Here is a 22,688-nt window from a genome sequence, read left to right on the forward strand (position 1 = left end):
AATAAGAATAAAAATAATATTAAAAATCACATTTAATATATTTAAATACATTATATTAAAATATTAAACTAAATTAAATAATTATTAAAATTGAAATAAAAATCAAAATTTTAGAAAAATTTATTTATCGGATATCCATATCCGATTATAAATTTATCGGACGTCAATATCCGATAACGTTTTTAAAATTTTGCTTTTTATTTAAATTTTAATAATTATTTAATTTAATTTAATATTTTGATATAATTTAATATATTTAAATATATTAAATGTGATTTTTAATATAATTTTTACTTTTATTACTTTTACTCTTATTTTAGTTATTATTATTTTTATTTTTTAATAAAACTATTATAAAAATATAAATTATATTTTAATAATTATTAAAATATAAAAATATAATAAATAATGCTATAAATTTAATTAAATTAAATATTGATTAAATTTTAAATAAAAAACAAAACTGATTTTTAATTTTTTAATATAGCTATTATTATAATATAAATCATATTTTAATAATTATTAAAATATAAAATTATATTAAATAATATTTAAATTTTAAATTAAATTAGAATTAATTTTAAGGTGGTGTAGAGTGTCTTTAATAAAAAAGAGAAGAAAATAAAAAGATAGTTATTAAAATATCTTTAATAAGAAAGAGAAAAAAAGTTAAAAATTAGAGGTGCAGGATGTCAGAAGGTTAAAAATGAAATTTGATTGGTTCGTCTGCCCAATATGAGCCCAATATCACGTCTGCCCTGCCCAGCCCATATCAATACTTTGTTGTAACTAATCCCTTATCATAAGAGGTTGGTTCGTCTTACACCTTCAACATCTCACACTTCTAAAAATTTTAATTTTAATTTTCTAACATCTCACTTTTATCCTTACTTTGCATCTCCAACTTTTTCAAAAATTTAATTTTTGACTTTAATAAATATTTTTTTTATTTTTTTCTTTTCTTATTAAAAATATTCTGCACTATCCTAATAATAATTAAATTTAAAATTCAAATATTATTTAATATAATTTTATATTTTAATAATTATTAAAACATAATTTATATTATAATAATAGTTATATTAAAAATATAAAAATAAAATAATAAAAATATTATTTAATATATTTAAATATAATAAATTATATTAAATAATTATTAAAATTTAAATAAAAACAAAATTTTAAAAACAATCGAATAAAGTTATATTAAATAAAATATTTAAATACATTTAAATTATATTAAATATTAAATTAAACTAAATAATTATTAAAATTAAAATAAAAAATAAAATTTTAAAAACAATTATTTATCGTATATGGATATTAAGATAATTTATCGGATGTTTATATCCGATTAGCCGATTAACAAATTTTTCAAAATTTGGTTTTTGTTAAATTTTTATAATTATTAATTTTAATTTAATATATTTAAATATATTTAATGTAATTTTAAATATTATTCTTATTTTCATTATTATTATTCTTATTTTAATTATTATTATTTTAATTTTTTTAATAAAATTATTATAAAAATATAAATCATATTTTAATAATTATTAAAATATAAATATAATAAATAATATTATAATTTTTATTTAAATTCAATATTTATTAAATTTTAAATAAAAATCAAAAGTGTTAACATATTTTACGGATTTTAAACAAGTTTTTCAAAATTTGGTTTTTATTTAAAATTTAATAATTATTTAATTTATTTTAATATAATTTAATATATTTAAATATATTAAATTAAATTTATTATTATTATTTATTTATTATTATTATTAATATTATTTTTATTATTTTATTTTTATGTTTTTAATATAATTATTATTATAATATAAATCATATTTTAATAATTATTAAAAAATAAAATTATATTAATAAAATATTTAAATTTTAAATTAAATTAAATTATTATTAAGGTAGTGAAGAGTGCTTTTAGTAAGAGAGAAGAAAATGGAAAAATATTTATTAAAATTAAAAATGAAAGTTTTGGAAAAAATTGGAGGTACAGGATGAGATGTTAAAACGTTAAAAATGTAATTTTTAGAGGTGGAGGATGAGATGCTGTAGGTGTAGGATGAAACACCTCATAAGAGTTAGGCAGTTTCTCCCACATCTCCAAAACTTTCTTCTTACACCTTCAATTTTCTTTTTTCAGAATTCCAAAATTGATTCGCGGTGAAACATTTTACTTTGGAAAACAATTGACGAATTTCAAAATTTGATTGAATTTTTATTAAATTTCAAAATTTGATTGGATCTTTATCAAATTTCAAAATATGATGAAAATCCAACCGAATTTCGAAATTTGATAAAGACCCAATCGAATTTCAAAATATGTTGAGTGTTTTTTGCACTCGAATTTCGAGACCCTATCAACGGATTTCAAAATTTGATTGGATCTTCATCGGATTTCAAAACTATTGGATTTCAAAATTTGATTGAGTCTTCGTTGGATTTCAAAATCTGATGAAGACTTGAGAGTCTCACAACAATGTTTTCATGCACTATTCCTGCAACCAACATGTTCTCCACAAGCAAATAACACCAGCATCTGTTGAACTCACAAACTGGACCACTACCACCGGAGCTTTTGGACCACAATGCAGGACCATAACCCACAACGCTTTGGAGGTGTAGAGTATATAAAAGGCAGGAGATCATTGAATTTGAGTTAGTCAAAGTTGGTGAATGTCGTAACTATTTACCCATCTTAGTAAATGAGGGTATTTTTGGTAACTTAGAGGTGTAGCCAGAAAGCTTGAAGGTGCAGGGAGAAACTCCCTAAGATTTAACACTCAACAAAATCTTATAAGCTACTAGTGAATTACTAGAAATTCTAAACCTTGGCTTCAAATGCTCAGTCACCCATGGCCTTACAAGTACTTACACAAATTTGGCCTTAACTGTTAAACCTCAATTGTTCGACCATACCTTGGCCTCAACTACTCGTCCTCCTATGGCCTCACAAGTACTTAGTCAAATTTGGCCTCAACCGTTTGGCCATACCTTGGCCTCAAAGGAATCCCAGCCGGCTTCACCCAAGGTCGGCGATTGTGGATCTTCACCAAAGGAATCTCGATCGGCCTCACCGAATGTCGACGACCGTGGATCTACACCAAAGGAATCTCAACCGGTCTCATTGAAGGTCAGCTATTGTGGATTTTCACCAATGGAATCCTGGTCGGTCTCACCGAAGGTCGACGACCGTGGATCTTCACCAATGAAATCTCGGTCGGCCTCATCGAAGGTCGGTGACAATGAATCTTAATCATAAGAGTCCCGATTGGCCTCACTGAAATTTAATGACCGTAGATCTCCACGACATGTCACTTAAGGAGGATCGGTACCCTATCCCGCTCGACCGACAAAGGCACGACCTGTTTTAGTCTTCCAACCATTCATCTTAATCAACGAAAAAAGAGGACATAAAGACAAAAGCCAACCGGAGAATCCGTCCTTAGCAGCAAGGCCATGTACAAAACTCCTTCGCAAAATAACATCATGCTCAAGCTTAGGGGGCTTGCGTACCGTACGGTCCACCACACCGGCGTGTACCGTACGGTCTGTCTTGGTACCAAGCACCACCTAGGCCATCCATCCAGGTCGTCCTCCCAGGTCATCCTCTCAGGCCGTCCTCCTAAGTCGTCCTCCCAGGCTGGTCACCCCGCCCTCCTAGGTCATTGTTTAACTGCTTTTTAGCCGCCTAAAGCAGAACAAAATTGGTTCCCACTAATGTAGCATAGGGATGACCAAAATATCAATCCTAGGACTCGGTACAATTAAGTTTTAGAATGTAGAGTTAAAATCTTATATTATTTACTAACTATAACTATCTAAACTAGGTGGGGACAATTAATATGAATGGAACTAAAATTTAAAAGGAAAAGAGAATGTAAAATCAGTAAACTGTTTAAAAGAAGAAAGAAAATGAAATGAAAAGAAAAGCAAATAGGAGTCTAATTACCTAAAACAGAAATATAACCTAACTTCTATACCTAACATGAAAATTGTAATTAAAATCCTAAATGCTAACCAACTTGAACAAATAGTAAAGAATCCGTAAAATTGAAATGTACACAGAAGCAGGACTTGAGTTAAAATAGAGAAATTGAAATTCAAATCAAGAAAGAAATCAAAAACCTAAAACCAAAAGCATAGAATCTAACAATGAAAGTTACAGTGAAATATCAGAGTATCAAAACCAAAATTTAATAACAGAACATGGAATCATAGTGCAAAATCTTAAATTGCAAAGAAAGTAAATCAACAATAGAAAATAATTCTAGAATCAACTAAGCATCATAAAGGAATCACGAAAGCAGAAAATGTAATCGCGAAAGGAAAATCAACAGAACTTGAAATTGCATTACATGTAAAATGAAAATTACAAGAGATTACTACTGTAAAAGCAAAGTCGAGATGCTCACAGGCTGTCACCACCGTGAGTCTCGATCACCAATCCAAGAGCGTCAAAAATCTATTCTATGAAAAGCAATAAGCCTAAGCTAATGAAGAAATCGAAGAACTGAATCGAACCCTAACCCTATGCGTGCAACGTCTGTCACCCACTGCTCTCGTGGAGTATGTCACTCTCCACTCACTCTCTCGAATCATCTCTCACAAAGAACTCTCGCGGGTGGAGTCTGTTACCCTCCACCATCACAATCACTCGCTTGTGGAGTCTGTCACCCTCCACCATTACAATCACTCGCTTGTGGAGTCTGTCACCCTCTGCGTTACCCAGAAATCTATTTACAACCCTCTTTTATAGGGTAGGATATAGAAGGAAAGAAAAAGGGAAAAAGGAATGGGAAAAACACTTCTTTTTTATCTAACGACCCTCTTCACTTTGCTTCAAGCTTTTATTCCAGGCCCTCTAATCATCTTCAACATCTTTACAGGTTTTGATTCTGCACGTGTCTCCGGTCATCCTCTTGGGCAAGTGGCACAAGCTATGTTCTCTCTCTTTCGGTTCAGGAAAGGAACCCTAGCATAGAGTTCTCTCTGCCTAATGAGATGCTCGAGCCGATGACCCTGCAAAGCTCTTCAGCCACCAAAACGCTCACTTCATTAATTGCAGGCCCAGAAACCAAGCCAACCCAATTTCATTTCAGCAGTGGCGGTCCGAATCATTTCAGCAATAGCGGCCCAAGTGTGGCAGCAGTAAGGGCCCAAGTTTAATTCATTCAGCCAGAATTTCTGCAACAAAGAAAAATCAGTACAAAAATTAAAGAAGGTAAAGGAAATTTAACAAGTAAAAAGAGAGAATTTTTATCAAAAGATTTTCTTAAAAAGATATTAATATCCTAATTATTTACAAACACTAAAAATTACTCCTAGAAACCTAATTTTAACTACAAATTCACAAAACCTAAGATTTAATAGAAAAAACTAAAACTAATCTAATTCTATACAATTAAGAACAAAGATGAACTAAAACTGATTTCTAAACACATAAAAATGGGAAAAAAATAGAGAGTTAACACCCCCCACACTTAAGGAACTGCCCTCTTGGACAGGGAAAACTAAAATGAAAAAGGAAAACAAAGACTCAAACTAAAGAGATAAGACTCAAAACAAAACTCAGAAACACGGGACCTATTCACAGCACATTCAATCTTGCCAATTAATCATTTCCCAACCATTTCATTCAGTCAGAACTACATAACAATATTTCTCAGCTTTAAATCTCAGTATCAACAATCCAGCAGGTGATAAACAACCAAATTCAACCATTTTCAGCAATGAACACAATCAGAAAAATAGAAGTTAGTTTCAGCCTCACATGAACAAGTGTTTGCACTCATTTTCACTCAAGTGTTTAAGGCTATCCTGTTTCACTCACTCATGTCATGTCAACCTCCATTCTTAACTTTGAAAAGACTCTAAGTGATAGTGCTCAGCTCATGGTTTCATCTAGATCAAAAGGTCTTAATGACTTGTAATGTAAATGGTATGAAAGGTCAGAAAACACAAGGCTAAATGGAAGTAGAGAAACTGTGAAGAAGAGTAAGGAACCTAGAACTCAGTGCACTCTTTGTCTAACTTTGGCCAATCCAATTTTTTTCTTTTTCTCTGGTTTTTACACACTGTCAGGTTTCATTTTTTTCATTTCCTTTAATTTCTTTTGCATTTTTTCAGACTTGTTCTTTTCTTTTGCACACAACCAACAACTCATTTTTCTTTTCCATTTTCTTTTTCTTGGCCTTTCTTTTCTCTTTTGCTCTCAGCAAGTTCCAACTCTCCCTATTTCTCATAAGTCTCTAAAGGTTGATTAATGATGGGGTAAAAAGGGCTTGTAATGAATGGAAATAAAAAAAAAATAGGCTAAGGCTCAAAAGAAAGGTATGATGGATGAAATTGAATTGGTTAAGCTAAAAGGCTATGGATGAAAAGAAAGAATGCCTAAATCATGTCTAAATTCTACCAAGAGCAAGCTTATCCTAGAGAATCAATGCAAAATCAGAATTAAAGTTAAACATGCATAAAATCACACAAGAAAGACAAAAATTGGACCCAAAATCTCTCTAGGTTAAGATATTTGCCAAAACTGACTTGCTACCCTCTTTTATGCAAAAGTTGCTTTTATTGGACTGATCTCTCAGATGCAAAAATAATGCTAAGACTACTTCTACTTGAATCTAAAGCAGAAAACTACATTAATAGTTCTAACTAAAAGAAATGAAACTGTGAAATGCATAAAATCAGCAAAGAATTGAGAAAAAAATGAAATAGAACACAAAAAGAACCTATAAATATCTAACAATATGACCCAAAGCTATTTACAACCTACACAAAGCTAAGACAGAATAGAATGCAACCTAAAAAGAACCTACCAAACTAAAACAGATTCAAATTTAATAGAAAGATAGCCTCAAAAAAATCCTAACAGTAGCAATGAAAGAAAACCTAAGAAGCTTTTTCTAAAAACTAAAATAGAACCCAAAGACTAAAACATAACGTGTAAATCTAAAACAGGGAAGCAAAATTAGAAAAATAAAAGAAACCTATAGTTAATTCTATTTACAAAAACAATTTGAAAGAATTAAAGCATCTTAGAAACTATCTAAGGAATCCTAAAAGCAACAACAATTAGGTATTTACAAACCAAAATTAAGAATGACTATTTACAACTAAAGCTCAATATTTACAAACTCAATTAGTCTTAAACTAAAAAGAAAATCAACTCAAAAAAAAAAATACCCATAATTTTTACTACAAAAACACATATTAGCATAGGTATATCAAAGGAAAAACAAAAAAAATTGAATCTATACCTTCTCACCCCCACACTTAAGAGGCACATTGACCTCAATGTGTGAGTGTGTAAGATTTTCTAACAACACAAAACATATATACACATCAGACAACAACAAATATGTACACAAACATAATTCAAATAGAACACAAATTGAACCAGAAGTATGTACAAAATAGAACTAAAGAATTGAACACAATGTAACACAAAAATATACATGAACAAAACTGGAAAAGAAAAACTAAACTAAATCTACAAAGCTACAAGAAAAAGAAAATTTCAAATTGGTCACAAGTCAAAATTGATTATTTTTAGCTTTATGAAAAATAGCATATTTTATACTCTATTATTTACTATGCTATCTATAACTACTCTATCTACTAGAAAATATCTAAAACTATGCAAAAGAAACACTAGTACAAAAATCACGTACAACGTCGAATATTTTGGGCTTTTAACGGCGCATTCGCGAACGACGTCATATCAGGAGAGGTTAAATTGACGTCGAATTTAAAAAATTCAACGTTAAATTAACATCGAATTTTGTCAATATACGACGTTAACTTAACGTCGAATTTTTTCAATATACGACGTTAACTTAATGTCGAATTTTGTTAATATACGATGTTAATCATGTTTTTTGTTTTTTAAATTAATTGTGATAATTTTTTACAACTCTACGAGACCTGAAAAGCAGAAATAACAAATTTCAGTTTTTGGTATTTTATAAAGCAAGAACTATGAACGTAGTATCAATAACAAGTAACAATAACCAACAAAAAACAAGTTCAATCAAACAACAACAACAAACAAGTTTAACCAAACAACAACAAACAAGTTCAACAAAAAAATCAACAAATAAGTTCTTCAAAACGAAAACGAAAACTAACCTTCAAAAGATGGGTTGTCGGAATAAAGTGTCGTCACCGGTGACAGAGAAAGAGAATGCACTTATGAAGAACAAAAACACGAAAGTAATCGATCAAAACAAACGAAAATCATACATAAAATGCATTTGTATCAAATGAAACAAATATTACATGTGATAGTCGTCAAACTTCGTTCGAGAAAAGTTTGAGAAGAGAAGAGGGTCTCGCGTGCTAAGATAAAGTGAATGAATTTTCAATCTCCCTCTTAAATTTTTATTGAATTCACTAACCTTTTAACGTCTAACACTGGGGCATTCGACGTTTTATATCCTTTTACGTCGAATTACAATTCTAACGACGTTTAATAATTGCATTTATTTACAAAAATGCCACCGATTATTTTTAACGTTGGTTATTCAGTGGTTGGACGTTAAACGCGTGACGTTATACGTTATTTTCTTAGTAGTGAAAAGAAATGAAAGAGCTTATCAGTTTTATCCTTATGCTCTCAACCACTCCTTGCAATAACTCCCTGACTGCACCAATCTGCTTCTGCAGAGGGTTGGAGCAACACTGCCCTCTCAGGTGTCAGGCTCTGCTTCTCACTTTTCCAATCAAACTGTTGTAGTTGCAGTAGTTCTCCTTCCATAGGCAGCTCTTAGGTGTTAAAGACGTATTTATCCTTTTCTTAAACTAAAGAAATAATTATTAATGTGGTTATTGCCACGGTGAATAATCAAACTTTTTCTACAGCAGCACATACATACGTTTGGGGAATTAGTGGACAGATTGTAAATCCAATAAATGACAACTCTATCATGGTTAAACTAATATGCTTGGATATGCAAAGTTTACCTTATGAAATCAATACCTTATCCTAGTTTTGTCCAGCTGAAGAGGTGTCAAAAAATATAGAGTAAGATTGGTACTTAAGAGACAATTCCTTTCGGTGTTATCTCTAAATAAATTTCTCATAATATGGTTACACATCATTACACATTCAACTTATTATGATTTCATTTTAGTTTTATCTCAATGTAAAAAAAAATTCGTGAAACCAATCTTTAGATGCTGGAATCAACCATCAATAGTTTCAAATCTTCTCTTTTGAAGATCATCCTGTGTTGATGGATACGTGTGTTATTGTATTTCATTAAATTTCACAGAAACAGTGGACTGAAATTCACTATCACCAATGCAATTGGAATTTATTTATGAAAAGTTATTGATGTCAACATGCAATTATCAGTGTAAAACCAAGAAAATTTACTCACAGGAATTACATAAGTTCTAGGAAACTTTGGAACTGAAAGGAAAATTTTAAGAGTAGAAAACAAAGATATAGGAAGAAAGAAAATAGAAAAATGAAAGAAAAGAGAGAAGGTGAGTGAATTTTAAAGATTTACCCTTTTATTTCATTAAGAGAATTACATCACATCTCATTTTACATAATGTACAATGCATCTCAAACAAAAGTGCTTATACTTGGATGAGATGAAATGAAGAAGAAGATGAAAGTGAATGAGCAAGGCTAGTGAAAAAAGCAACGCAAAACTCACCACCACATAGCAATGAAAACCACGACCATGAGAATGACAACACAAGAAGAATGATGAAGCATAGAGACGACAACCAGAAAAAAATAATGATGAAGTCGTGAACTTATGGGTGCAGGCATGACACTAAATATACATGTATAAATAAATGTGATTTGATAAGCAATAATTATTACTTACATATTTTTTTAACATTTTTACTTAAGGGCGGAATGATCCACTTTGAGGTGCATGGATAACGATTGGAGGTGTGGGGAGAAGCGTATTATTCTTAAAGAAGTGAGGTATTCAATGATAATGATGTCATGATATTATAAGATGGAAGACTATCTTTTTAATTTGATGGATTTACAAGTAAATTCTAACATTTTATTAGATTTATCTTCTTTCATCAATGAAATGTGCAAGGAAAATTATACAAATAATTTTATAATTGATCATATTTTTTCTACATACTTTGAATGTGTTTGATAGATTGCTTTTGATCTTAGGTTTGTTGTCGTAACTATAAGATCTGATAAAGCTATTGACCAACTTGGGAGAAAGACGTTTGTGTTGTAATGATGTGAAAGAGGTGAAAAGTATAACAAATACAACCTGATGTTTAAATGAGTATATACGACACAAGAAAATGCAAGTGCACTTTTAAATTGAAGGGCAAGCCAAATTCTAAGGGAGAATGGTGTGTATTGAAGGTTATATACGGATATCATGATTTGACACAAAGTTTAGTTGTCAACCTTTGTTACGAGGTTAAATCCCATTGAATAGTCATTGTTTATTGATTTGACTAAGAGTTAAGTGAAGCCTACAAATATTTTATTGACTCTGAAAGAAAATAATTATTGTAATGTGACAACAATTAGGCAAATTTATAATGCAAGTTACACTTACAAAAGATAATTGATTGAGAGGGTCAAGAACTGAATTGTAACAATTGATGATGATGTTGAATTGTGATAAATACATCCATTGCAGTAGATATGTCGACGAATTTGAGATGGTAAGTAGTGCTATCAAAATATTTTGGAACTTGTGAGCCAACCTAGCCCACACGATTTTGGATCGAGTTGGGTTGAAAAAAATTTGAAATTTCGATACAGACCAATTTTGAACCCGACTCACTAAGAACCCGACCCACCCGGGTTGACCCGTGGTGAGCTGGGTTGGCAAGCCAACCCACCTAATTTTTTAATAAGTACTTTTTGTTAGGCTAGTCATTTTACAAAATATTGAAACGGATGCTTGCGAGACATTATTTTTGTATGGAATAATTATACAACATAAAAAATCCACAAATATACTTACTAAGTCAATTTTTATAAAGAAACAAATTTGAATCGCTAAGAAGCCGATAAAAATTTTGTTAAGGAGATTTTGTGATATCTTGATGTAAATGAAATCTTATATTTGATTGATCATAAATATAATTTAAAACCCTTATCCTTTATTTAGATTTTAATTAAAGAAGTTGTTATTTTTTTAATTGAAAAAAAGAGCTTGTAAAGTGAGCTAATGAGTCAACTCATTTAACCCACCAAACTATGATGGACTAGGTCATGTTTAAATTTTATCGTCTCGCTAATAAGTGAGTCAGATTGAGTTGGCTCACTAAGTGACTAAGTGGGTCGAGCCGGGTTAAGTCAGGTGGCCCATTTTGACAACACTAGTGGTAAGTGACCTCTTTTGAACACATCCTTGTTGAAAGAGAAAATAATTTCACTTAGACTTTGGAAAGATTTAGAAGATTATTAACATATGAGAACAGTCCACAAGTCATTCTTAATGACAAACACCTGATGAATGTCATTAACATTGTATTCCTTATTATCATATCCTATGTAGTTTCACATTCATAAAAATATGAAAGTCAAGTGCAAAATGTTAGTTAATTCTATTGAGACATGAAATGTCATTATGGAAGCATGAGAAAATGTCATGGATTGTAAACATAAGTTAATGTTTACTTACTATGTTGAATCCATTCAATATTTTGTTACCTTTACTCTTTAAGTATATCAATAAGTCTTAAATTATTATATTGTAAAACGTGATTTAACCAAATTATGCATTTAGAAACATAACATCAAATATGTTTTAATTTTATTTTATTTAGTTGAGAGAGACTTTAAGTTAAAAAAAAAATCAAACAAGAGTAAATGAAGGTGAGTGCGACATTAGGTTAATTATATTGGAAAGAGAAAAATGTGTTTTGTTTTTATCCTATCTTAAGTTATTAAGAGGGTTACTCCCTACACCATCCCACATTGCTTCCTGCACCACCAAATTTTTTTTAAATTCTAAAACTATCCTTTATATTTTAAAATATCCTACACCCCACCTCTTTCCTTAAACGGATGTCGACATGAGATGTGCGACATCCGTTAATAGATGTGCCACATCCGTTGAGTTTTTTTCTTTTTTCTTTTAGTTTTTAGTATTTTAATTTATTGTATTTTAAATTAATATATAAATATTATTTAATTTTTTTAAAATTATTAAATAATTATTTATAAATTAATTTAATTTAATTTAATAAAATAATAATAATTAATTTAATTTATGTATTATTATTTAAATAATAATCAAAATACTTTTTAACCATTTATTAAAACGGATATGCCACATCCGGATCGCGACATCCGTTATAGTTTTTATTATTTTAGTATTTTTTTTAATTTATTATATTTTAAATTAATATATAAATATTATTTAATTTTTTTAAAATCATTATTTAATTATTTATAAATTAACTTTATTTTATTTAATAAAATAATAATTATTAATTTAATTTATGTATTATTATTTAAATAATAATCAAAATATTTTTAAAAAATTTATTAAAACAGATGTGGCACATCTAAACATCCGGATGTGCCACATCCATTGAAGATTTTTTTTTTAAATAAAAATAATAAACCAAAATATAAAATATATAAACGAGTTGAAGGTAAAATAGAACGGATGACATCTGTTTTAGAGCAAGTATGAGATGGTGGAGGGAATTTTCGGTGATGGTGAAGAGAACAAATGTCACTTGTTAATTCAAAATATGGAGGTACAGGAATATGGGCTTGGGAGTGTACGGAAAGGCCCCAACACTGTATCCATATCCGGAGACGGAGAAATGGGAACTCCAAACCGTGTTGGAGCTTCATAGTTTTCAATTCTTGCTTTGCTTATCCCAATGACGGAGATAACTTCACATTTACATCTCTTAACGGTTATAATTCGTCAATTCAAGTATAAAATAATTGAATTAACATATCTTCAAAGAAATTGGAAAAATAATCTATCGATTTAAAAATTAATCTTTCACGTTTGATTATAATCAACCAAAATGAGCAGTGTAGTGAGTAGAAGAACATGTTAGTTAATCAAGCTGACAATCAGATTCCGGAATTATTATTCCAAAGTTCTTCAAGCTAAGTTAAGTCCATGCTACAAAACCCAAAGTTCAGCATATTTAATAGCAAAAGCTGCTAAGAAATTCCCAACGTGGTCCACAGCCAGCTGTGTTGTAATGTAAAAGTACAATTAACACCATATTTATATAAACCACGATGCTTATGAAGTTTGTAATGCAAATCCATTATCTCAATTCTTAACGAACACAATTCTTAAAAAGAAAGAAAACAGTATAACAGTTTCCGACGGAGTTGGCCTTGTGCTTCTTCATCAACGAGAAGAATAGACAACATTTGGCGACAATATTCATTATGTGAACGAATTGTCGTGGTGGTACCGAAATGTGAATAGATGTAGAATATTGACTATGGGATACAAGAAAACAACATTGAGAGATAGAAATGGGGGTATTAAAATGGTTGAAGTGACTGCATAACTTAATCAGATTTCTCATCACCGTATTTCTGACAATGATACTCACTGAATGATCCATAATAATGTCTTCAAAGTGATTATTAAGTGCTTAATGTTGTCCCACGTGTTGTGTCTACATATGCCAGCCTGCCAAACACTATTTTACAACTGTTGCTTGTCCATACGATGTATGTTCTTCAACAGCCATTATACACACATAATCATTTGATCATCAATTATTTCCACCATTTACACATCAATCAACAGTTCTTTACACATAAACCATACACAGGAATTCACTTTTTTTTATAATTTATGTTTTCTACCTTCTTTTCTTCGCTGCTACATCCACCAAATGAATTGAATATCAACCAAAACTGCACGCCAAAACAGGTAGGTCGAAAAAGAAATTAAGTTTTTACACCTTTTACAAAAACTTTCGGGATTGTATTAATTAGGTTTGACTTGATCTCAAATTGCAATTCATTTAAGCTACTTGACGCTTGGGCACGTATTCCCATAATTGCAGCCACGTTAAATTTCATTTCTTAATTGTAAAATTTGATGTGAGCCGTTTCGTTTTCATTCTATTCTTTCGTTTTCATAACAAATAGACCATTCTTCTATTCACCGGTTCGTCTCTGTCTCTCCATGTCCTACTTAAAATTAAAATTGTGTCTCCCCTGTCTAAATATTTTATCACGTATCATTAAGAATGATTATTTATAATTATTATAATTTTGAGTCCAAAAGAAAAATCAGAGTGGGAATTAACACAGCATGCGTGATCCAAGAAATCAGAGCTAAGCTTCTAAACTACTGCATAAGGTTTGACTCGATCTCTGCACGAAAAATTAATCTCCGTGAATCAGTTTCGTTTTCATTCTTTAATATTGTTTCTCTTTCCTAACAACAAGAGACGATTATTCACAAGGTGTCTCCTTCATACATCGTTCTCCATGTCCTACTACCTTCCCTTTAACTTTTTGTGCATTTTCTGGTTCTCATTTGTCAACTAAGCCATTTCTTATCGCGATTTGCAAGCCACGAGCCAGCTCATGCCAACAAAGTCTCAACAACCAAACACCAACGCCAAAACCAAATAAAAACCCTTCCATTCTCCACACACCACCACACAGTTTCTCTTCTCTTACCACTTTCTATCTACTCAACATGGCCTTCGCCTCTCTCACTCTCATTCTCTTCACTTCATTCTGCTTAATTCTTCGGGCCCAAGCCCAAGCCCAAGCCCCGGCGCCTTCCTCCGGCGCGGTGGACCTCGTTGCCATCCTCCAAAAGGGTGGCCAATACACAACCCTTATCCATCTTTTGAATCAGTCGCAGCAACTGACCCAAATCCAGAGTCAACTCAAGTCAAACTCCCAAGGGTTCACTCTTTTCGCGCCCACCGACAACGCTTTCCAGAACCTCAAATCTGGGGCTCTCAACGGTCTCGGTGAAGAGAAGAAAGTGCAGCTCATTCTCTACCATGTCACTCCCAAGTACTACTCTCTCTCTGATCTCTTGACCGTCAGCAACCCCGTCAGAACTCAAGCCTCCGGCAGTGAAGGCTCCTGGGGGCTCAACTTCACAGGCCAAGGGAACCAGGTCAACGTCTCCACCGGCGTGGTGGAAACGCAGGTCAACAACGCGCTCAGGCAGCAGTTTCCTCTGGCGGTTTACCAGGTGGACAAGGTGCTGTTGCCGGAAGAGCTCTTCGGAGCGAAGTCCCCCGCGGCGGCTCCGTCTCCGAAGTCTCCTAAAAGCAGTTCTGAAACTCCGACCGTTGGGAAGGCCGGTGGCGCTCCTTCTCCCTCCGGTAACGCGCAGAACGAGAATGGTGCGGCAGGAAGGAATGTGGGATTTGGAGTTATCCTCGGAGTTGGGTTATTCTGCATGGGAGTTCTGTCTTGAGAAAACTTCGCTCTGCATGTGTCGTGTTCTTCGTCTTTTCTTTCTGAATCCGTCTCTTTTCTCTTCTACGGGCAAAAGAAACTGTGTTGGGATTGATTGAGTTTCACCCTCATTCTTTGTATTTAATGTTTCTTTCTTTCCTTATGTATATTTCATGCTTCTTTTATACTTCTTCACTCTCAAAATAACGACATTTCCTTTTAAAACAATTCTAACCTTTTTCTTTCATCAATATCTAAATACGATTATAAGTAATTAATGTTTAATCATGTTAAAATGTTATTTTAAAGAATTGCTTTGAATCATGTCTGAACACGAAAAATCCTGCGGATTTTCCACACTCTGATTCTTCTTCACTCCAGCGCTGATCTGTTTTTCTGTTAATTCTGTTTCTCCCTGTTTCTGTTACTTCTCCCTTTCGGATATAAGTTTCGTTCTTGCTTTGTATCAAACAAGATAAGAAATAAACAAGTTTTCTCTCTTTCTTTATGCCTTTCTCTTTCACCACGCACACGCTCAAACACGTGCATGCCTACAACTTTTATATGAAATCACACTTGATTTACGAGCAAATAAACAAACATCGATTTTAATTACTTAGCTTATTATTCTCTCGATGATGTATGTATAGCACGGATAGATTTTAAAGGGAATAACAAATACTAAATTAGTTTTGCCACAAGAGGAATGTGCGAGGCTAAGTATAAATAGTTGTATAATATAAAAGACAACAATTTCGTAAATTCTTTTGCTGCGCTACGTGTTTCCTTTTTACAATTACACGTCTCTATCATTTTAAGGACTTTCTCTTCAATGAATATGTTTTAATTAAAAAATTAGTAAATAATATTTTATTAAAAGTTAAAATAATGTGTCTGGGCCATATATTTTCTTATAACTTTTTATATTAATTTTAAACAATTTATTCATTAATTTGAATTGTTTTAATTATCAATATTTGTTGTAATATATGGAAGGTAACACATGGATATCTCTTAGTTGCAATAGTATTATTTTTGTTCATTGGGCTTATACGATCGGCAGCCCAATAAGCCCAAGCCAATTGGTTCCATCTCTCACTTGCGTCGTCAGAACCCTTTGGTCTCGCTTTCTTGTTCGAAAAGTTTAAACCAAACACAAACCCTACATAAACCCCACGACTACCGCAAACCCTTCCCTTTCATCGACGTTCATCGGAATTCCAAGGTATACAGTTTTCCATTTCTCCGGGAGAGTGTAGTTGAACAATCTAGCTAGAGTTCTTTCTTGATGAACTTGATTTTCAATTCTATTTTTCTCCCAATTGTTAAGATTTTTCATATAATTTGATTAATATTTTTCTCTCGATAATAATTTCCCTTTCCTTTCTTGTTTTTAAGCTCATTTATATTGGATCCAGCAGTTCTCTTTCCTTTCCTCTGATATCCCCGACTGTTGTTGACATTCTTTGCATTTGCATTTCTGTTGAATTAGGTAACAAGATGAATATGAAGAACATGAAAATTCCAAATGTACCAAGTGGTGGTGCGGCCTCCGCCCTGCTGAAGCTTGGGGTTATTGGTGGAATTGGTTTGTATGCGGTTTCTAATAGTCTCTACAATGTTGAAGGAGGGCACCGAGCTATTGTTTTCAACCGTCTAGTTGGTGTCAAAGACGAGGTTACTGTTTTCCCCAAATTGTATGAAATGAAATTGAAAATTGTCACGGTTTGCTATTTACTGTATTGTTGTGCTTCGTGATAGTTAGTTTGTTGCCTGGAAATGATTGTTGAACTCCTGCTGTTGGGTTGATGTTATTCAAAAGAGTGATTTACCTTCTCACTTGAAGTGTTGGCAATGTTTAAGTTTAGTTTTGGTGTTGGTCATGAAATTGATTTGTTGGTTAATATGCAGGTCTATCCCGAAGGGACTCATTTTGTAATACCCTGGTTTGAGAGGCCAGTCATCTATGATGTTCGTGCTCGACCCCATCTAGTTGAGAGTACATCTGGGAGTCGTGATCTACAGATGGTAAATACGTTTTGCTAAGATTTGTGTGTTGATGCAGAGTTGTGGTTTTTGTATCACAAAAAGAAGTCTGATCTATTTTAGATTATATTGTTGTGAATGAAATTCATTTGAGTATCTTTCTTACTTTTGACCCTTAATTCCTTTTTTGATGGTGGAAGTTTTCATGTATGGACATCATCGTGTCCTGTTAAATACATTATTGTAACTGGAGCGTACTGTATTTAATATTGTAATATTATCACCTGAGATTTGTTCAATTATGTTTGACCTTTGACATGATTGCCACAGACATGAAACGACTATTATCAGGCTGTTAAAAGTATATCCATATTTGTTTATTTTACTTTTCTAGACATGCTACTTTATATAGGAATTTGGATGCCAAATTCTACTTCAATACTAGATTGGGGAAGCAATAGGTTTTACATGAGTGCTGGTTGAATACATTCTAAACTAGTGGCCTAGCATTGGGACTTGTAGAGAGAAATGGAATCACTACACAAACACATAATACATAGCGTACCATATCATTACACAGATATGGGCTCAAGGCCATATATAAAATACATCTAACACTTTCTTTCAAGATGGAGCATATAAATCATATGTGCAAAGCTTGTTTGATATATAATCAATTTTAGGACCCATAATGATTTGGTAAAGACATCTACCAATTGATCATTGGAATTAACAAATTGAGAAATAATGTTTCAAAATAAAATCCTGTTTCAGATGAAGTGACAATCATTCTAAATATATTTGATTATCATAGAATACTTGATTTGAGCCAATATGAAGGACAACTTGGTCATCACAAATGAGAGTCATCTGTGTAAAGTGAGAGACTGATGATAAACGTCTATCTCATTTTCATGTCAGATTTAGAGCCTGATAGGCACTTTCTCATCTGAAATGATGCAAAACAGATTTTCTTAATCTCCCATTTGGTGTTTTAAAATCATTTACTTCTGAATTTCGAAAATGGTAGACATTTGAGCATTGGCTTTGAAATCTAAATATCTTATGTAATGCTTCGTTGGTATCCCATACTCTATTCCCCCGATTTTCCTTTTCAGGCTTAGCCTTTGTTTCTGATGGGTGAAGGTATTTGTGGTGATGCAATTTTCATCATTATCTGCATAATGTCCTTTTTCCTACTGTCCTTGTCTATTCTCTCCCCTCCCCATTTTAGCTCCTCTGTGAATGATAGGATGTTGGATGTTTCACTTAACACTTTATAGCTAATCAAATAGGTTTGATTTTCAAGAAACCAATTTCAATAACTATGTTTTTAAAATATTTAACTATACTATATTGACCTTTTCTTCTTGTATTGCACATGCATGTTATACAGGTGAAAATTGGACTTCGAGTTCTTACTCGCCCTTTGCCTGAACAATTACCTACAGTTTATCGGACCCTTGGTGAGAATTTTAACGAAAGGGTTTTGCCTTCAATCATACATGAAACTTTGAAAGCTGTGGTTGCCCAATACAATGCCAGCCAGCTAATTACTCAGCGAGAGGTAAGGCACAAACCTTGTGTATATGATGCATGAAAGCTCTAATATATATTTAATAGAGATTGCTAGTTGCTGACATGGTGGAAAAATATGAATTTATTTTTTGCCATGGATACATGTTAATGATTTGTCTATTGAAACATATTAAGAAGAAGGCATTTTATCATTTCTTAATAGCAGAATGTTTATGTTTTTAAAATCAAATATTAGGATGATTTGTTAACACGAGTCACTTCCTTCCTAATTTCTTTATTTGTCACTAAATTTTTTCTCATTCGAGTTGACATATTTAGTTATAGCACAAGTAGAGTGTGTTTAATCTTTAATATTCAGATCGACCTTAATCTTTGTAGGTTGTTAGTCGGGAGATCCGGAAAATTCTGACGGAGAGAGCAGCTAACTTCAACATTGTCCTTGATGATGTGTCAATTACTGCTTTGACTTTTGGCAAGGAGTTTACTGCTGCAATTGAAGCTAAGCAGGTGGCTGCACAAGAAGCTGAGAGGGCTAAATTTGTTGTGGAAAAAGCGGAGCAAGACAAAAGAAGTGCTGTAATTAGAGCTCAGGTGATCACAAGTTATTAATGCTTAGATTGGATACAGTTATTGTTTTCATGCTCAAAAGAAGTTGCTTCAATTTTTTATATTTCTAATACAAGGTAACTCCTGTAATCCAATCCCCCAAGGAAAAAAAAATACACAAGGAAACAATTGAGCGACTGTGTATTATGGAAAATGTATTTTATTCTGGGTAAACTATACTGCCATTATTCGGATTAGGTCTTGGTAACAAATGATCCGTTCATAAATCTGCCTATCAAGTTTAAGTGTGTTTAAATTTATTGTATATAGTTTGCTATTGACAGTTGTCCTTATTGGACCACCCACTTTTTGCTTCGTAAGTATTCAGTTATCCCTGACTTTTGTTACGAACCTTTAATGAACAGGGTGAAGCAAAGAGCGCCCAACTGATTGGACAAGCTATTGCCAACAATCCAGCATTTATCACACTGAGGAAGATAGAAGCTGCTAGAGAGATTGCACATACCATATCAAACGCGGCAAACAAAGTTTTCTTGAACTCAGATGATCTGTTGTTGAATCTTCAGGAGATGACTTTGGATCCAAGCAAAAAGTGAGTCAGATAGCATGTTTTGTTTCTTGTGTTTAGCTCATAAAAGATGAATTCCAGGGTGCATTTCTTGATATTTTTAGCAAATTGGACTATAGTTGGCTTCATCTGACAACTCAATGGTAACCCTTTTAAACACAAGATTAATTGAGATCCTATCGAATGCTTCTCATTACAGTACTGAAATAATTTCAGTTACAGTTCTGATCTTGGTTTTATTTTGTTGCCTGTAATTTCCTTCAAAGTTTGGTTATCGTAATTTTCTTTTTGGCTTGATAACTGTTACCTGTTAGACAATATCTGCCCAACCAAGACTTAGAAGATTTGATTACACGGTATACCTTATCACATCGTCAATATTTCGTTCTTATACCCTTATCTTTACCATAAGTTTTAACACTTGACAGTAAAAGATAATAAGCTCTGCTACAGAGCGAACTGCAGAAAGCATGTTTCTGTTAATCATGCTCGTTTTCCGTAATAAACTGTTTTGATTGTTGAGGGAAGAAATAAAAATCATGGAAAGAATGGAGAACAGATAAAAGAAAGACTATGAAACCGGAAAAAACAAAGGTGCAAGGAGAAAATGAAAAAATAAATTTGAGGAGAGAGAGATAGTTGTTTCGATGGGAGAAGAAAAATAAATTTGAATAAATAATTTTAAAATAAGTTAACTTCAGGATTTATAGTGTTGTGGGATTAACAAAATATTAAGATATCAAAGTGAGAATTTTTAAAAGTCTTATATCATACGTGGTGGTCTGGAGAGATTACAAGAAAGATTTTACGCGGATTGTTGGAAATCCGATTGATTTTGACTTAAAGCGAACAAATACTGGCCATGTGAATTACTACTTTGACTTTATTTTTGTTAATAATTAGGTAAAACATTTTAAATAAAAATGGTTTATCCACGTTTAAGATCTTGGTGGTAATATATATATATATATATATATATATATATATATATATATATATATATATATATATATATATATATATAGTATTCACATAATCTGATTTAATTTTCGATTTGTATTTTTTTTTTAATTTGTTCTATAAGTTTGATAAAAAGAAAATAAAGTGAAAAGGGGAGAAATAGATGGAAAAAAAAATACAACCTAATGTGATGGATGAAAAATGAGAAAAGGAAAATGTTAAGTTGTGACGTCTACCAATTATTCACAATTTAATTTACTTATTTTTATTTTCTTAAATGAATCGGAATTGCTTTCCATTCACCTTTTTTATTCATTCTATTTTTGCTTTTCTTTTCTTTCTCGTCAGTATGTTTAATTTGCATTTGAATATATACATATGATCTGGTAGTTCCGCGTCCAACTTCAGAGAAATAGCTTTTATACACCTTCAAACGAAAACAATATATTAAAGGTATATATAAACCCTAGAAAGCCTTGAACAGGGTATAAGGTATTTTTTTCTCTCAAGAATACTAGATAGTAAAATTGATATAAAGAAATAAATAAAAAATTTACGTTAATTCATCAATATCAATTATTAAGGAGCTATTAGTTCATTTTGAGTCTCATTAATAAAAATGTTTGATTATAAATTTAATACACAAGTTATTTCTTATTATCATAAGTATATAAATAACTTTTTTTATTATCTTCTCTCGATCTCTGCTTAAAATTAAGAATTCTAACTATTTTTATATATTACTTTTGACTAAAAAAATATAAATAAAAGCAAAACTTAAATAATAACTTTTGTAATGACAATAAAAAAATAAGATTTTCTTAATTAGGTTTAACTATATTGATATTAAAAAAGATCTTCAAAAGTCTTAAGATGTTTTTTATGATAGTTAAGATACTAACCAAGATTCAAGTTTTTGATACATGATTAAATATATCAACAAAGAATCAAACTTTAAAGTCTAACTTTGTTTATTTTATTTGTATTTTCCACACAATGTATTCATTATAACTTTTAAATATTAACACACAATCATATTAAAAGATAAAAACACTTTTTCTAAAGCTGAAATTAAGCTTAATTTCTTTTATCAATTTTTAATTAATTAAACAATTGATTAAATTGTTCTTAAGATGTTTTTAAGAATAACTGATTATCTTGTTTAAATAATCAATTAAAAAAAGAAACATGTGAGAACTAAGTGTTTTTTAAGCTTTAAATAAAATAATGGATTAAGAATTTTTATAATCAAATTAGATTAGTCTTAAACATTTAATAAAGAAGATACTTAATCAATTAATTGAATAATAATTTATTATCTCATACGTTATAAAGATTTTTAAAATACACTTAGAATAATTGATTAGGAGCTTGATTTAATCTATTAAAAATATCATAAAATATTTTTCATCTGTAGTTTGAAAATTCTAATTCACTCTTAATCTTTTAAATAACTTTTGCAATTCAAGAAAAGCAAAGCTCACTTATAGTCTTTGAGCGTTTACACAATTCTCCATTGCTTTCAAAGATCTAGAAGAATTAAGAGGTTGTGTTGATTTTACAAGAGTCCTATTGTTGCTTATGTTGTGATAAACTTTTCATTTTATTTTCTGGAGTGTGTTCTAAATTTGATACTTGTGTTGTTGATTATTTGGAGGG

The 22,688-nt window shown here is 31.4% G+C and overlaps 2 protein-coding genes across 2 annotated transcripts; both read left to right on the top strand.

The window, feature by feature from the left end:
* The first annotated feature begins 14,600 nt into the window (after nt 1-14,600).
* On the top strand, nt 14,601-15,596 carry LOC124842340 (fasciclin-like arabinogalactan protein 6). Its single transcript, XM_047318802.2, has one exon. The coding sequence runs from the start codon at nt 14,688-14,690 to the stop codon at nt 15,426-15,428; it is 741 nt and encodes a 246-aa protein (XP_047174758.2). The 5' UTR covers nt 14,601-14,687; the 3' UTR covers nt 15,429-15,596.
* Nucleotides 15,597-16,476: 880 nt separating this feature from the next.
* On the top strand, nt 16,477-20,308 carry LOC124842342 (prohibitin-1, mitochondrial). Its single transcript, XM_047318803.2, has 6 exons — nt 16,477-16,634; nt 16,902-17,086; nt 17,321-17,437; nt 18,792-18,962; nt 19,313-19,525; nt 19,906-20,308. The coding sequence occupies exons 2-6, from the start codon at nt 16,910-16,912 to the stop codon at nt 20,095-20,097; spliced, it is 870 nt and encodes a 289-aa protein (XP_047174759.1). The 5' UTR covers nt 16,477-16,634; nt 16,902-16,909; the 3' UTR covers nt 20,098-20,308.
* Nucleotides 20,309-22,688: the final 2,380 nt, after the last annotated feature.

This window comes from Vigna umbellata, chromosome 6 (assembly GCF_029865625.1).
Source record: "Vigna umbellata cultivar VRB3 chromosome 6, Vumbellata_1.0, whole genome shotgun sequence".
Lineage (NCBI taxonomy): Eukaryota > Viridiplantae > Streptophyta > Magnoliopsida > Fabales > Fabaceae > Vigna > Vigna umbellata.